Below are 15,487 nucleotides of genomic sequence, written 5' to 3' on the forward strand. Positions count from 1 at the left end.
AATATTATCATAGAATAATCTCTCAAAATACTTCTTTGAAATTAAATTATACAAAATATATTTTATTATATATTTAAAAGTATAATTAGTAGATAATTATAGAATATATTTGAGATATCCAAACGCTTTTAAAATTGATTGAATGTTCGATATATATGATTTGAACACTCAATGTATATTTTAGAGTGTTGCCTGGAATAAAACAGAATACTAAATATGATTTTCAATTTTTCTCTTTGATAGGCGCAGGTTGAATTTGATTTCCTATTGAATTGTACTTTTTTTACTCTCCCCCTCCCCTCCTACGCTACAATTGAAAGTGAAATTTCCTCAATGCGTGACCTTTCCCGAGTGAGATATGAGTAACTTTCTCCCTGCAGCTTTTTTAAGGATGAGTACATACGGTCAATGTCAAACTTTCCTCGAAAAGTAGTGAAAGTCAAGGTTCCTTTTCCCTTTTACGTCATATTTAAATTTTGACTGGCAAGTCACATACTTACTTTTTTTTTTAATTTCAAAATCTATCATAATGGAAAAAAGTGTTTTAGCAAGAGAAATCTTTATCCGTTTTTACTGTCAGTCACGTGATAAGTAATTTCGCAATAGCTGTCAATTATGAAAACTAATTTTAGTTTCTTTTTGAGTTTTATTTCATATCTTTGTTTTAATAGTTTTCTCTAGGATGTGCATTTATACAGAGCTATTAGTTTGATATTTATTTTCGGTATATATATTATGAAAATTTCAAGACTAAAACTTTTATAAACAATCTTTGATTTCTATACTAAACAATATTATATTTTCTGCTTTCAAGACCGTGTTTATAAAAGTTTTTTTTTTTAATTTTTATTGTATTCTACTTATTAATCTTTCACATGTTGTATAATCCATAATTACGAAAATGATGTAATTATAAAGTTTGTGTGTTTTTTTAATATTTTCTACCTGATGACGTTACATAAATGAGTTCAAAATCTGATTAAAATTTATTGGTTACCTACTAAATAATTATTTTCAAATATTAATATTTTGAATGAATATTTCTTTTAATTTGGTTTTTAAAAAAGAAACTGAAAGATAAATTTAATGAAATTCTTTATTCTCATAGCCATCTTGTATGGAATTTGGTTTTACCATTGAAAACTGCTCCAAAGTGCAGTGGTGGATTTTGACAATATAAGAACACTGCTAACTTCCTTAGCTACACGAATTAAAAATTCGCCGTCATATTAACATTACGATGTAATCCGAATGAATTCTGCGATACCCTCCCCTTTCCGGAACTCGTTAAGTCAAGCCCCTGTGCTGTTGCAGAATTGAATCATCTGTAATTTGCTGCAGAGCTGGTGACTTCTAATGCATTAATTAGTTTTGATGCAGTACTTAGTTATGCAACTCTAGTTAGAATAATCTCGTTGCCTTTAATACGATTAAGAGTAGAAGGTCTCTCTCTTTTGAATAAAACTCTTCTACGAATTCTTTTTTCATAATATATTCCTCGCCATTACCTTCTCTGTATTCAATCATTTTGTGTTATGAGCTATATTATTAATAGGCTGGTATAATTTGCTACCCTAATCATATCCAGCATCTAATTTTTAAGCCGTTTAAGCTTTGAATTTATTGATTCCAATAATATTAAATATAAAATATAATCTGCATTTTCTTACAACTCTATAGGCATTTTTAACAATAAAAATTGAAAATAAATAAATAAATAAAACTTCAAAAGGATGCACCATCTTGAATGGTGAGTGAAAGTTACCATCCTAGTGCAAAGGGTGAAAATTGAAGTGTTAATGATTCTTGGATTCTCTTTCTGCTTAATAAAAACAGAAAGATCTGACAATACGCAATGGCGATTAAAAGATACTGTGACTTTGCGAGAAAAGGAATCCTCATTAATCATGTTCTTCGAGATATATTCGAATCTCAGCAGAAGATTTGTTGTCATATCCTTGTCAATTATTAGAAGGAGTGATGTCATAATGCATTACAAGCCATTTCATACTTTATTTCGCATATTTCAAACTTTTGTAGGAACTATCCAATGATATAATACCTTAAAACATTATAATTTACGGAATTTTAACTTGAACGTGAATAAGAAAATTAAGGCGTTAACGGATTGACTGCCGGATCTGTGTGATACAAATAATGTGTAATTGTACGAAACTATCTATCTTATTATATGACCCTAACTCTACTATAGTTAAGCGATAGCAAAGACGGGGACATCTAATTACACATGGCCCGAATACCATATGTGAGTCATGGCAGTGAACGCGTTAAAGGTAGGAATAATCATTTTGACTCTTGCACCATTAAAACATAGCTACCATCTTTGTTCACTTTCACCGTGACATCGGAGCATATTTTTTGAAGACGCGCCGTGAAAGAATTTTTAATGCAAAACAATTAAAAACTTACAGAATTAAAGGTAGTCAATTTCTGTGGTCCTGAAATCGTATTTGTCTTTCTGGACTTCTAGATTCTAGACATTTCTGCTTGAGAATTCAGTATGGGTTTCCTTAATTCAGGTTCGAATCCTTCTATTTAAAAATTGTTCAAGAGGATTAACTCATTTTATAAAGCTTTTTGAACTGTTTTGTAATTTTTTTCGTTTTTTTTCTGCAAAACTAACATTTTGTTACCTAATATATATATATATATATATATATATATATATAAAGTTATTGTGGCCTACAACCATAAGCGGAATCATGTAAACTTTTTAGATTTTTAACCCCTTATACCTCTTGTCTTTTTGTCAAACCTGCGTTGTATCATCACATCTCAAAATTGTAAACCAACAATAATTCATACTGTAATTCAATACAAACATTACACATAATCCATAGAAACCTCAAGTACACTATGGATTTTTAGTAGGACAGCTCATTCTGGAAACGAAAGATGTCGTCTAATCGGATATTAGAGAAAATAAAACAAGGATTAAAAATGTTCATTATGTTAATCAAAATGCCCATGTTGTTACTTATTTTACAAATTTAAGACCAATGAATCTTTTATCTGCCATCGAAGTGGGCGAGTCAGGAAAAAGATCAAGAAAAAAATTAACCTTGTTTGGTATGGCAACTGCAGGAAAACAATTGTTGATCTATCATGAGCATAACTCTTATCAACAAAACAAAATAAGAGTGGAAATCAATATTAGATTAAAAAAAAAGGATAAAAAAGAATTGTCGTTTTCCAACTCTTATCATTGACTGTATTGAACTTCTGTGTTAATGCTTTCATAAAGAATGCATTTCCACTTATGTATTAATTATGAGAAATGAAGGGAAAAATCTGAATTATATTAGAGAGCAGATTAGTAGCAGCAAAGCGCCATTCATCAAAACGTGAAATGCACTAAATCGATGCACCGTAATCTGCTAATGCATCGCTTAGCCTTATCTTCGGACTTCATACGAAATTGTTGTTAGTTCGCAGGCACTTTGCATCTGAGAGAATGATCATCAGAAACTTATTGTACAGAAACCGGCTGGTAAGGGCATTTTTTTTATTGATCTTGCTAAAATTTGCTGTGTATTTCAAGTTGCATGCAGTCATGTTGAATCAAGTAGCATTTTTTTCCTTTTGCAAATCGATTGATATTCACTTTTACTTTTTGAATATCATGCAAGTAAACATAAAGATCTTTTTATTACTAATTCACCTGTTCTGAAACTGCAAAAATGGAATTTCCGTTTCGATCTGTAATATATATATATATATATATATATATAAAAGGATATTTTAAAATCTAATTTAAACTTAATTTCTTACTTTTTGGCTCAAGATAACACATATTAATTTTAGTCTAAAATATTCTCTTATTTCCTGATCCCATTCCACCTTTTCTATTCAATTAATTCAAGCAGAAGCTTTTTTAAAAAAAATGCTTAAATCAGCTGTTCACTCGTTTCGAGTGATGGGATAAAAAGTTGCTGACCTAAACAAATTCTTCTAAAAGATCCCTATAGTTCCCTTACCAACTTCGACACGTGTAGAGAAATCCCTATCAGAATCTAACAGGCATAAATTTTTCATTAGATTTTCCTTATTTTCGCTTTTGTATCTTCTTATGTGAAAATGCATCAATATATGCATAAATGCTTGCTTGCAAATAGTTAACTCATCGATCGAACCCACATCCATTTTTCAAATGAAGGACTTGAATGTCAAAAATAAGCTTACTATTTTCCCCATCTTTTAACCCTTTGCACTCGTAAAAGTAATTCGATGCACAGTTATTCTTCTTAATACTTACCTTGTTTAGTGCTCCGAAAAATAAAAATACATCTTTGTTTTAAGTTGAATTTTCCCGAAAAAGTAATCTGCATTTTCTTGCAACTCTGTAGAAATTTTTAACAATAAAAAAATTTTAAAAAATAAATAAAACGTCAAAATGAATGGTGAGTGAGAGTCACCATCCGAGTGCAAAGGGTTAATTACCTAATTCTCATATTCTTTAGAATATTGTTTTCACACTGAGTACAGCTGCTATCCACCAGCCTTCTATTTAGTCTATAACCTTTGATACCTTCCATTTAACTTCTAACTTTCGAAAGGGACCGAAATTTTCGATGCATTCTATTTAGTCTATATCTAAGAAATTAATAATTCCTTTTACAACAAACAAATCTTGGAATAGAAAATAATTAGCTTTTTTGGGCAGAAAGTAACTAAACGTTTATATATTGGAGCAGATTTTGAGTGTTTTGATTCAGTTCGAATGAATAATGAACCAGCTACCTTCAGCGGCCAGCTATTACTATAACATATTAATAGTATTTATTCAGTCAATTCAACCAATTTTGATTAACTACAACTTAACACAACAAATGAAAGTATTATTTTAAATTATAGCAATAAGCAAAGAGTTTTCTAATTGTCGTTATGCTCACAAATTGCCGAAAACCTTTTGTCAAAGTTTTGTTTATTAATATTTTGCAGAAATGAAAGACAATGTGTGTGTGGTGGTGGGGGGGGGGGAATGCAGGCGATCACTGGTGATGTATCTAGTAGTCATGAGATTTCATATAAAAAAAATTAGCGAAGCTAGTACGGGTTGTGGCTGGGGATTCAGTCTAGGTTCTCTCCCCATACAGGATGTTTAATGAAATCATTTTTTGTGATGTGAAAATGGAGGACGGAGAAGAATAGACGTCCATTGATGACGCATCTAAGAGTCATGAACTATCATATGATATAAAAATAGGCTAAATTGGATCAATGGTTGTGATTGAGGGACTTCGCAAGGGTTTTTCTTCTCCACAGAGAATGTGCAGTGACTTAGTGATTTTGAGTTTTCTCTCAAAAATAAGATTTAATTACGGAAAAATAATATCTATGAGTCATGAACTTTCTTTTAAAATAAAAACTGGCATGAAACAATTGATTAAGGCTAGTTCTTTTTATTTTGCTAACTATATTAAATAAATAGATAAAAAAATGTAATCCATTATAAGAGTTATGCTAAAATAATTCTTCTAATTTCCTTTTACAATTGATCGCAAAAATCCAATGTCAATGGAATTGTGTCTGTTGCCCCATACATTGAAAAAATTATGAGCCACTTACGGATAAATCATTAAATATTCACATTTCTAACCAAATATGGAGACAGATAAAAACATTCATATAAACAATTTAATGTTATAAAAATTATGATGAAAAACAAATTTTAATAATTTTTATCCATTTCCATCTTAAACACCAATAACTCATTAGCATTCTTAATAAAACATTTGCAGATAGAGTTATCCCACCGGTGGTAGCTCAGATATGAGGATGAGAAACGCCCGATTGAGTGGTTGCTTCTCACTTTCTGGTAGGTACAATAATAAGTGATCAAGTTACTTTCTGTTCCATAATGGGACGTACTTCTTACGGGAAGAATTTCATCGAAATTTGTCATGGACATTAGGACTGAACTTTAAATCCCACGTTCATGCTGTCATAAAAACAATCATTCATAAATCCAATGGGGGGGGGGATAAATCCAATATGGTTACAGCTATAGTTAAAAATTCATTGCAATTCTAGATTTTGGAAACAGAAATCCGAAGAACAACTGAGGTGGTAAGATCTCGGCTTCGGAATCGGAGGGTTTCAGGTTCGAGACCCGATTCCATCGTAGAACCGTCGTGTAAGGGGGTCTGTTGCACGCTAAATCCGTCATGCCAAACGTCCTCCCACTGGTGCGGTGTGGCGTGGCGTGGAGAGGGAGGGGGGTGCCAGCTCAGGTGTCGTCCTCGTCATCTGATAGCGGTTCAAAAATTACGAGGTCCATCCCAAAATAGCTCTAGTGTTGTTTCAAACGGGACGTTAATATTGAAACTAAACTAAACCAAACCGAAGAACAATTGGCAGCATAGTTGCGGATTCCTTGGCCGATCTTCTCAGAGCAACTAATGATAAAATCGGCTAAATACTTCATGCGAAGGAAATAAAGTTGTTGTGGATACTTTCAATGAAAAATCTATTCTAAATATACTAGTATTTATAGAGATCATGCTAAAGTATAAGGATTAAGCATATTCTTCAATAAAAGGTTTTTCGAAATTAGAGAAAATAGGCATTCTTTTAATCAATAATTAAAGTTGAGTACGAAAAAAAAAACTTTATTTTTTATGTTTTATGAATTGATTGCCTGGACAAAGAAAAGATTTTGTGTTTTAAAAAAAGCTTTAGAATTTATTGTATTGTTCTTTGGCTATATAGAAGAAAGCTTTAGAATTTATTGTACTGTTCTTTAGATTTAGAAAAAACGTTTTAAAATGAAATGTATCTGTTCTCATATATTGAACTGCAATTGTATTTATATAAGTAATCGATTTTCATTCTTTGAAACCAATGAACCGTTTAGCTTTTGTTGAATTGGACATTCAAGCATTTTTTATGTTATTATCGAAAGGACCGCGGTGGCCTGGTGGTAAGGTTTCAGGTTCGAGACCCAAATCCACCGAAGAACCGTCGTGTAAGGGGGTCTGTCGCACGTTAAATCCGTTATGCCAAACGTCCTCCCGTTGGTGTGGTGTGGCGTGGAGAGGGGGTGCCAGCTCAGGTGTCGTCCTCGTCATCTGACCGCCGTTCAAAATTACGAGGTTCGTTCCAGAATAGCCCTAGCTTTGCTTTACAACGGGACGTTAATATAACTAAACTATTATGTTATTATCGAAATTTTATTTCACTGGAACCTTTTCTTTCCCAGCATGATTTTTATTTTAAGATGTTAAGATTTCCGTAATATTATAATAAAGTTACCACTTCTAATCAACTCATTTATACTTATTACTTGATGTTTCATGTGGTACTTAGTTCAGTGACATTTGGGTGCAAGTTATTAACATCCAATCGATCATCTGTAATTTGCCGACAAAAAGAGGTAGTGATTAATGAAGGTTTGTTAGAATTTAAGACTCCTGGCAAGAATATTTAGGGTAAGAATTTCAAAATAGAAAGGTGTTTTTTTTTTCGTGGCCATAAAAATTATTTTTTCAGAGCTCTGTAATACAAAATTCAGAGTATTTTCTCTTAGATTAACTAATGTATCAATGAAATATGATCTTAAAGCCCAAAATTCTGATTTTATTCAAAAACATGCCAAATGACGCCAAATGACACGATTGTAAATAATGTTTACATCATCGTGATTCTGCCCAAACGTTTCGGTGTAATCACGCAACACGCTATTAAAAGATCAGAGATAGAATATTAATGAATAGTACTGCCTCATAAACAATTACCACGTGTTTCTCCATAAAAAATTTATACTTGAGATGTATGAAGAAGAATTAATTATATTCAAGGTAGATACTCTTAATATCAATCAATTCGATATAAATAATCAAACATACTACAAATGAATACTTTTGCCTGTGAGAAAGAGAGACTGTGAGCGGTAACCTGGTGATAAGGTCTCGGTATCGGTGTCGGTGAGTTGTAGGTTCGAGACCCGATTCCACAGAATAACCGTCGTGTAAGCGGATCTGGTGCATTTGAAATCTGTCGGAGCCAAATGCCCTCCCACAGGTGTGGCGCGGAAGTTTGGAGAGGGGTGTGCCAGTTCATATGTCGTCTTCGTCATTTGACCACGATTCAAAATGACGCGGTCCGTTTCAAAACAACCCTATTGCATCTTTAACATCGAGACGTTAATATAATTAAACTAACTAAACTTTGCCTGCGAGGCACAGTTGAATATAATAGATTATTTTATCAGAAGTTCTCTCATTTTATTAGAATTATTTTTTAAGAATTTAAATTATTGAATTGAATTACTTAATTATCCCCTCTTTGAATTTAATTTGCGATAGAGTATCAATTAGAAAATCAATTTAAATATTAGAAAGAAAGAATGAAAGAAGGCAAAACGAACCTATCCACTTTAAAGGCATGATCGTTCTAAATACCATGGACTTAGAACTACCAAATTTGGCGTTTATTTTATATTGACTGCACACCAAGATGAAAATTTAAAAATTTTAATTCGATTTTTAGTGATAATTAATCAATTTTTACATTTTGCCTCAATAATTTAGGAGCATATTAGGTCATACACACACATACACATACACAACATTATTATATGACTTTAAAATAATAAAATAAAAGAGCTATTCAGTGGTAAGAGTCATATTTTAGGAGGGTTTTTTTTTTCTGAGATTCTAATATTATTGCTATTTTAATTATAATTTAATAATACATTTTAATAATTATAATTTTCAATAATAATTATAAATTCTAATAATAATAATAACTCGAATTTTATAATAATAAATGTTAATTGAATACGGAATAAGTCAAATTTTAATAATACGAATTATTTTCAAGTTTATTTTACAGTAATGCTTTTTATTGTTTTAGTAAGAGATTTTACACCGAAGCAAGTTCCTAAGATATTAATCTTATTTTTGGTATGTATGCTATCACTGCCGTATAAGTAAGAATGCATTTTAAAAATAAAGTTGAATGAAGTCAAGCCTAGAACCATTATCGTGCTACTTTCGACTAGAGATTCGATTTTTTTAAAAGAAGTTTCTTTGTGTGGGTAAATATTAGAATTCATATAAAAGTCTTTAGAATAAAGTTAAAAAATTACTTTTCTCAGAAGAGCTCATAAAAGAAGATTAATATCTATCTTACATAAAATAACGGTTCCTAATTTCAAATATGAAAGAATAAAGAGGTTGCATGTGCAAGAGATTACTGTTATAATGAAAAACCAAATAAATGTCTAGACGCGAGGACCTTCACTTTATATGTGGTCTTGTAAGTTTGACATTTATAAAAACGTCATTTGGTAATGCATTGCAATTGAAAGAAGCACGCATACAGTGATCATTAATTTTAAGATTTCTCTTGGGGGACAAATGATACAGCACAAAATTTCGTTTAATCTTTCCAAGAAATTTTTGTCATTTCAACTTATCGATTCTCGGCGATTTCAGAGTTTAGTTCGAAGTTTTTTTTACAAATTGTTTGCTAAAAAATCGGTGTATCATAAAGACAACGGTTAGGACAAATTTAATCGAATTTTTAAAAATCTTTTTTTCATAGTAATCGAGTTCATAATTCAGTTTACATTTTTTTCCGAAGATTGATTAATATGTGAAATTAAAATGATCTGAGATCTAATTGATTTGATTTATAGATTTCAACCAGCTGATTCACTTAGAATTTCGAGTGTATTTCATTTCGGTTTAATCTCACATGCATAACGTATAATTTGCCATGATATTCATTATTCCTTTTCATTAAATGTTGGGTATTAAACTGTGATAAAGCCATGTTATTTTAATTAACTTTGCTTCTGGTTTGTTTTTTGAGTACCCATTTGCGCTGATCAGCGAATTCTTTATCGTAAAAATGATTAATGTAAGAAAGGATTTATGTTGCTTACGGAAATTTATTGAAAAAATTTTTTCTTAAATATGATTAAAAAGTGCAAAATCATGAAAGTAAACGTTCGGTTTTTAAGCATCCTTTTCTCTTTTTATTCGAGAAATCATATCATTAAGAGAAATCACTATTTAATATAGGATTAAAGAATATTTTAAAACTGAAGGGTTAAACAGATGCAAGCCCTAGATTCAGATGATTTCGTATAGGATAAATTATATTTTTTAGAAAATATTATTTAGGTGCAACACAAATCCTTACTTTCAAAAAGGAAAAACAATTATTTTATACAGAATATTACTAAAATCATGGAACTAAAATCATGTTTCTTAATCATTAATGCATGTTACTAAAATTATAAATCTTCAAAACATGACATCTGTTCACTGTTAGCTTCTTTTAAGTATTTCACCTTGAATAAGCTGAAACTGTTATAGTTTTAAATAAATAAGTTAACTCTTTCATGTTGTCACTAAAACGCTTAATTCCTGATTTTGTTCATTTTTTTCTAGTCCGCAGCAGATGGGCATCCACTTCGTTATTCATCCTAAACACTTTCCTCGAAATCGAGTTATCAGAAGGGAAATCGTTTTATTAAATTTATAAACATTTTAGACAGTTTCTGAAAATTAATTATCTTCCTTTGTTCTTAATTAGGAAGTAATACCCATTCATAGTTATTAGAAAAATATTTCTTGCAGAAAGTGGGAACTCGTATATATATCTTACTCTTATGTCTTTAAAAATAATAACACAAACTACAATTTCAAGCTATAAATTATTTTAACGATATAAAAATGTTATTGAAATGGTATAATTGTAACATTAAAATCCATTTCAGACATAATTTTTGAAGGTTACAGTTTCTCTCTTTTTTTTTGGCCAACTTGTTGTGTAATTCTAAATTTGAATGGATCGTATTTTAAGGTTGAAGATGTTTAAAGATTTGATTGAATTCTTTGCTAAAAAAAAAGGGTGGTAAAGTTTTCCCACCAAATTACTTAAACTTCATAATTTATCTCGCCAATATTCATCATTCAACTAGTGTAGAAAAATTAACATAATAATAAATGATTATAAAATATTTTCACTCTCTTTTTTAGTACTTAATGATCTATCTATTATAAGCATAACTAATATTCCTTTTCCTGGGTTTCTATCCGTGTCTCAGTTTTAAAAAAAAGACGCGTTAAATATGTATATTTAATATTAAACAGATTTCACTTTCGTTTGGGTACGTGGAAGAAATTATACTTTTAATTACTTTTTGCTCATCAACCGAAAATGAACTTATTTTATGTTTGTAATTATTTTTATCTTTATTATGTTTCATTAACATAATTTAATCTGTTTCTTATTTAAAAAAAAAAATAGGTCATCCAAGCGGTGTTCAATTTTTAAATAACGCTGGAATTAAACATTTCTATATGAAAAGTTCTTTTCCCGGAAAAGTTCGATGTTCATTCTACGGATATCGACCTGCGATCAATTTACTCGGTATCTGCTCAAAAGATAATAGCCGAAAAACTTTTTCGAGCACACCCATCTGTCAGTAATAATGTCCTTTCCTGCAGCTCATTTTTTTTTTTTTTTATTCCCTACTTTTTCATCCATCTCCCTCCCTCACCCAGGAAAAGCGAAGGCACGTGATATTTTTCCCATCCAGATTCAGCCCCGTCTCCCAAATTATTTTATTTTTAGGACACAGAACAGCTGTTTTAAACTGTAATTTGCTTTTAACAGCACTCTCCGCGAACGAAAATTTCTGCCGCGTTTCGTGTTAAACGCTCCGTGTAGCTCAACACCGGCGTTTAAAAAGGGATTGGTGTTGGTTAAAGAAAGGTGAAACGTATCGATTTCTGAAGATTTTTTTTTTGTTTTGTTTCCTCTTTTCATCTTTGGTTCATGTGTTTGAAGGCTAAATTGAGTGAATCGGTGTGATAAGATTTACACAAAGGTCAGAGAGAATCTGCTTTTAATGGCCGAACGCTTAGTTTGAGTTAAACTTAATCTGACGTGAAGTGGAGCAATCTGTGCAAAGTTCTTCTTTTTTTTTGTTTTAATTTTTGCCAAAATTTTCTTTTGTGTTTGTGATGGGGTGTACTTATCTCTAAATAATAAAACTGTGCAACGCTGGCGCTCTACAGGCAGATCTAACGATACAAGAACAGAGTTACTAAATTTGACACAAATATGTTTTGGAAAGTAGGAATTTGCACTTTCAGCCGACTTTTTTTTTTTTTTTTCAAATTTTACTTAATTAAAAATAAAGCGAGAGGTTGATGTTTTTTCCGAAATAATTATTGCAAACAAAAAAAAAAATTATCTTTACAAAGTTTGAAAATCCGAAACAATTTGTACCATAGTGTCTTACCATTTTTCTTTTGATTTTAACAACATTAAAAATATCTTTATTTCGAAATTTGGAATACTTTTCGCTATTGCAATGTTGCATTTTCGTTATTTGATCAACTATTTATCGTGTACTTTTACTTCATTCCTAAAAAGCAAGGCATAATGTTTGCGTTTTCACACCCTAAAATGTTATAATGAACTTTCACTTTCTTATTTTATTTTTTTATGGAATCTGTAAGCATAGTTTACTAAAATATTATATATTTTTAAGAAACATTTCTAGTGTGCAGATTGTTTTTATTTGCTATTCTTTAATATTTTATTAGCATGTTTCAATACATCTAATATACCGTTAGACATGCGTATATGATAGGCTTCCATTGTATTGCACTAATTCAGTGAAGATATCAGTAGCGTTTGAGACTTAGGAAATAGAAAATGCTATATTGCCTAAAACAATATGCAACTAGATCTTAGAGGATGCAGACAGTTATGATTTTAATATTCGACTCCATTATAAAACGTTTATACACGCAAAGAGAAAAAAACAGGTGTTTTGGAACTAAAATAAGCTACTTCAATTTCTACAGCGAATTAAAAAGTTTAATAATACTTTGTTGAAGAAATTTTAATTGTTAAGTTATGTTTAAAATGATTAATTGAAATAGGATAGCCACATTCCTGGTGAACCACAGTGAAAATAATGAAAAACGAACATTTAGATAACATTAACATTAAAATGTTGGTAGAAGACATTTCGCTAAAGTGATAAGTATTGAAAAAGGGGTACGCCAGCTCAGGTGTCGTCCTCAATATCTGATCGGCAGTTCAAAATTACGAAGTCCATTGCGAAGTAGCTGCCGTGTTATCTCAGAATTAGATGTTGATATATAACTAAACTGAAACTCAGTTTTGGGGTTAGGAGGTTCTCGATTTGGAATCCACTGCTAAAAATATCCATTATGTATGTGAGTCGGCGTGCTGGCATAAGGGTAGCTCGTCTTCCCCTTGATCTGTGCGTCCTGGGTTCGAGTCCCGGTTTGGGCATGGTTGTTCTTCCGTTGTTCTATCTGTGAGATGTGTGAATGTGCCCTCCTGTACAAAGGGGTTGTGCAAGCGAATGAGTGATGCGTGAGTAGCAAAGTCGTACTCTTGGCGCTAGTTGGCGCTACTAAAAAAGAAGAGACGCTCCCCACAGGCTTAAATCACTGTCTTCGTAACAGCGGGCTTTTCCAAAGATGGCAGGTGTCATAAGAAACAACAACAACAACTATGCATGTGAGATTGAGCTTTATATCTGGAACGACGATCGGTACACCTCAAGCTGTAGTGTTCTAGAAATTTGGAAAAAGAGTACCGATTGAGTTCCTGTCCTGTTCATTCGAATCATGTTCGTTTCAAAATAGATTTCATGGTAGTTCAAAACAGGGAATGAATGTTAACTTAATCTAAATTAAAATGTGTCCCAGAGTTAGCTCGAACTTTAAATGTCCAATAGTGTCTCAATTTTTTTTTTTTTTTTTGAACGGGGAATAATTTGCACGAAGAAAAATTAAAAACAGGATTTAATTTTACAGAAAGTTAATGGTTGAAGAATCCTCTTCTGCAACTTTTGCTACAAGTATAAAATGATCAGATGTCATAGCTTAACTAAGACAATTCCAATATTTGATTATTCTTTTCAATCCAAATAATGTATTATATTTGTTTTAAGAATGAATAATATTAACCAAATGTTCGCTTATAAATGAATATAAGATATTAAAATTTTTTAATAATTACAGAGAATTCAAAACCGGGAAATAAATTTTGAAAAATTAACTTTTAGAGAATTCTTGTTTTGTACTAATATAAAGAAAGAGAAGGAATAATTACCATAGCCTTTGTGGAATAATGATAATAAAACAAATTACTATGGATTCATCTCTTCCCACTTTCTTTTTTAAACTTTGTAAAAATTTAATTTACCAGTTATTTTGAAAAATAATTTTCTTCCGTGTTGATCCTCTACATTTTTCCCTCCCTGATAGCGAGTATTCCGTGCTGACAGCGAATCTAAGAGAATCGTATATTGAAGTTCAGAAAATCTGATTGAATCAATAACTGTCGATAATTATAAAAATAATTTTATATTATTAGCATATTTTACAATAACCCAATTACCATTGCCATAACGGGTGGTAACTTTGAATACGTCGCGCCGGATATAACAGTTCAATGCCCCAAGTTGGAACTGGTCATTACATAAGATGGAATTACTCAGATCAGTGAATACCGCAATGGCTGATGGTTGCATATAATGGGCTACTACTAGACCGGGTGGCTGAAAAAAATGAGGATAGGACTGATTTTTAACTAAAACCAGATGTGTCTCTTTGCCAATCAACGTTTTTTCGTGATGATGTTTTTTTTAAGTTCCTCTTGGGTTAGAGTTTCATATGCGAGCTATTTGATACTGGCACAACTTAGCTAAACGAAAAATGCAGCCTTAGGAATTAATTCATGCGACCATTTTTATCATCAATGAATTCTCTAGAGTAATTGAAATGCCGACTACGACAGAAATGTCGGAAATGAAAGTATTGGTTGCTGATCATTTTAATCAGGAAAGCAACATCCGCGGAATATCAAATCTTAAAAGGTTCGTTATTTCATATAAATCATGTCATCTTTTTAAAGCCAGATAAGTAAAAACAGCTGATCAATTAAACATTTGTGTGTGTGTGTGTGTGTGTGATTTGTGAAAGAAATTTGTGTGTGATTTGATTTAAAGAAAAAAAAATTATCATGTGAAATCAACGTGCTGCTTTGTTTAAAAGAGAGACATTATGATTATGTCTTTACCAAAACGAAAAGAATGGGAGCCTTAAGTGGTATACTGCGATGCATTTTCAAATAATAGATCGAATCCGATGCTTAACAATTACATGTACCGCCTGTTGTACGGTTGCCGCATGTCTCATACGAGAAAATACTGTAAAGTCTCGATCCAATAACAGGTAGCGTTATGATCAAATTCTTTATTTACAGCTTTATTACATAAAAACAACTCTTTCTCATCTAGGTTAAATGAATGATGCTATTTATAGCACGAAATTTAAACAAGAATAGTTCCTCGAACAAATTTGGAGAAAACGCCTTCACAAGAACAGCTAACTGGCGGTTGGCGTCTCAGGCTACTCCAGGGTTAGCTCTAGGAATCCACCGAATTTCCTTCCGG

General features: G+C 31.4%; 1 protein-coding gene across 6 annotated transcripts in view; it reads left to right on the forward strand.

Moving 5' to 3' along the window:
- Positions 1 to 15,487, forward strand: part of LOC129976842 (uncharacterized) — an 85,397-nt gene that overhangs the window by 18,948 nt on the left and 50,962 nt on the right. The window contains exon 1 of one of the 6 annotated variants that reach the window (XM_056090510.1): positions 3,316 to 3,511. The exons of the other annotated variants lie outside the window; for them this stretch is intronic. Coding sequence (XP_055946485.1) covers positions 3,476 to 3,511 — 36 coding nt within the window. The 5' untranslated portion in view covers positions 3,316 to 3,475. Of the gene's footprint in view, positions 1 to 3,315; positions 3,512 to 15,487 lie in introns of those variants that run through there. 6 annotated transcript variants of the gene reach the window in all.

The sequence above is a fragment of the Argiope bruennichi genome, chromosome 1 (genome assembly GCF_947563725.1).
Source record: "Argiope bruennichi chromosome 1, qqArgBrue1.1, whole genome shotgun sequence".
Classification (NCBI taxonomy): domain Eukaryota; kingdom Metazoa; phylum Arthropoda; class Arachnida; order Araneae; family Araneidae; genus Argiope; species Argiope bruennichi.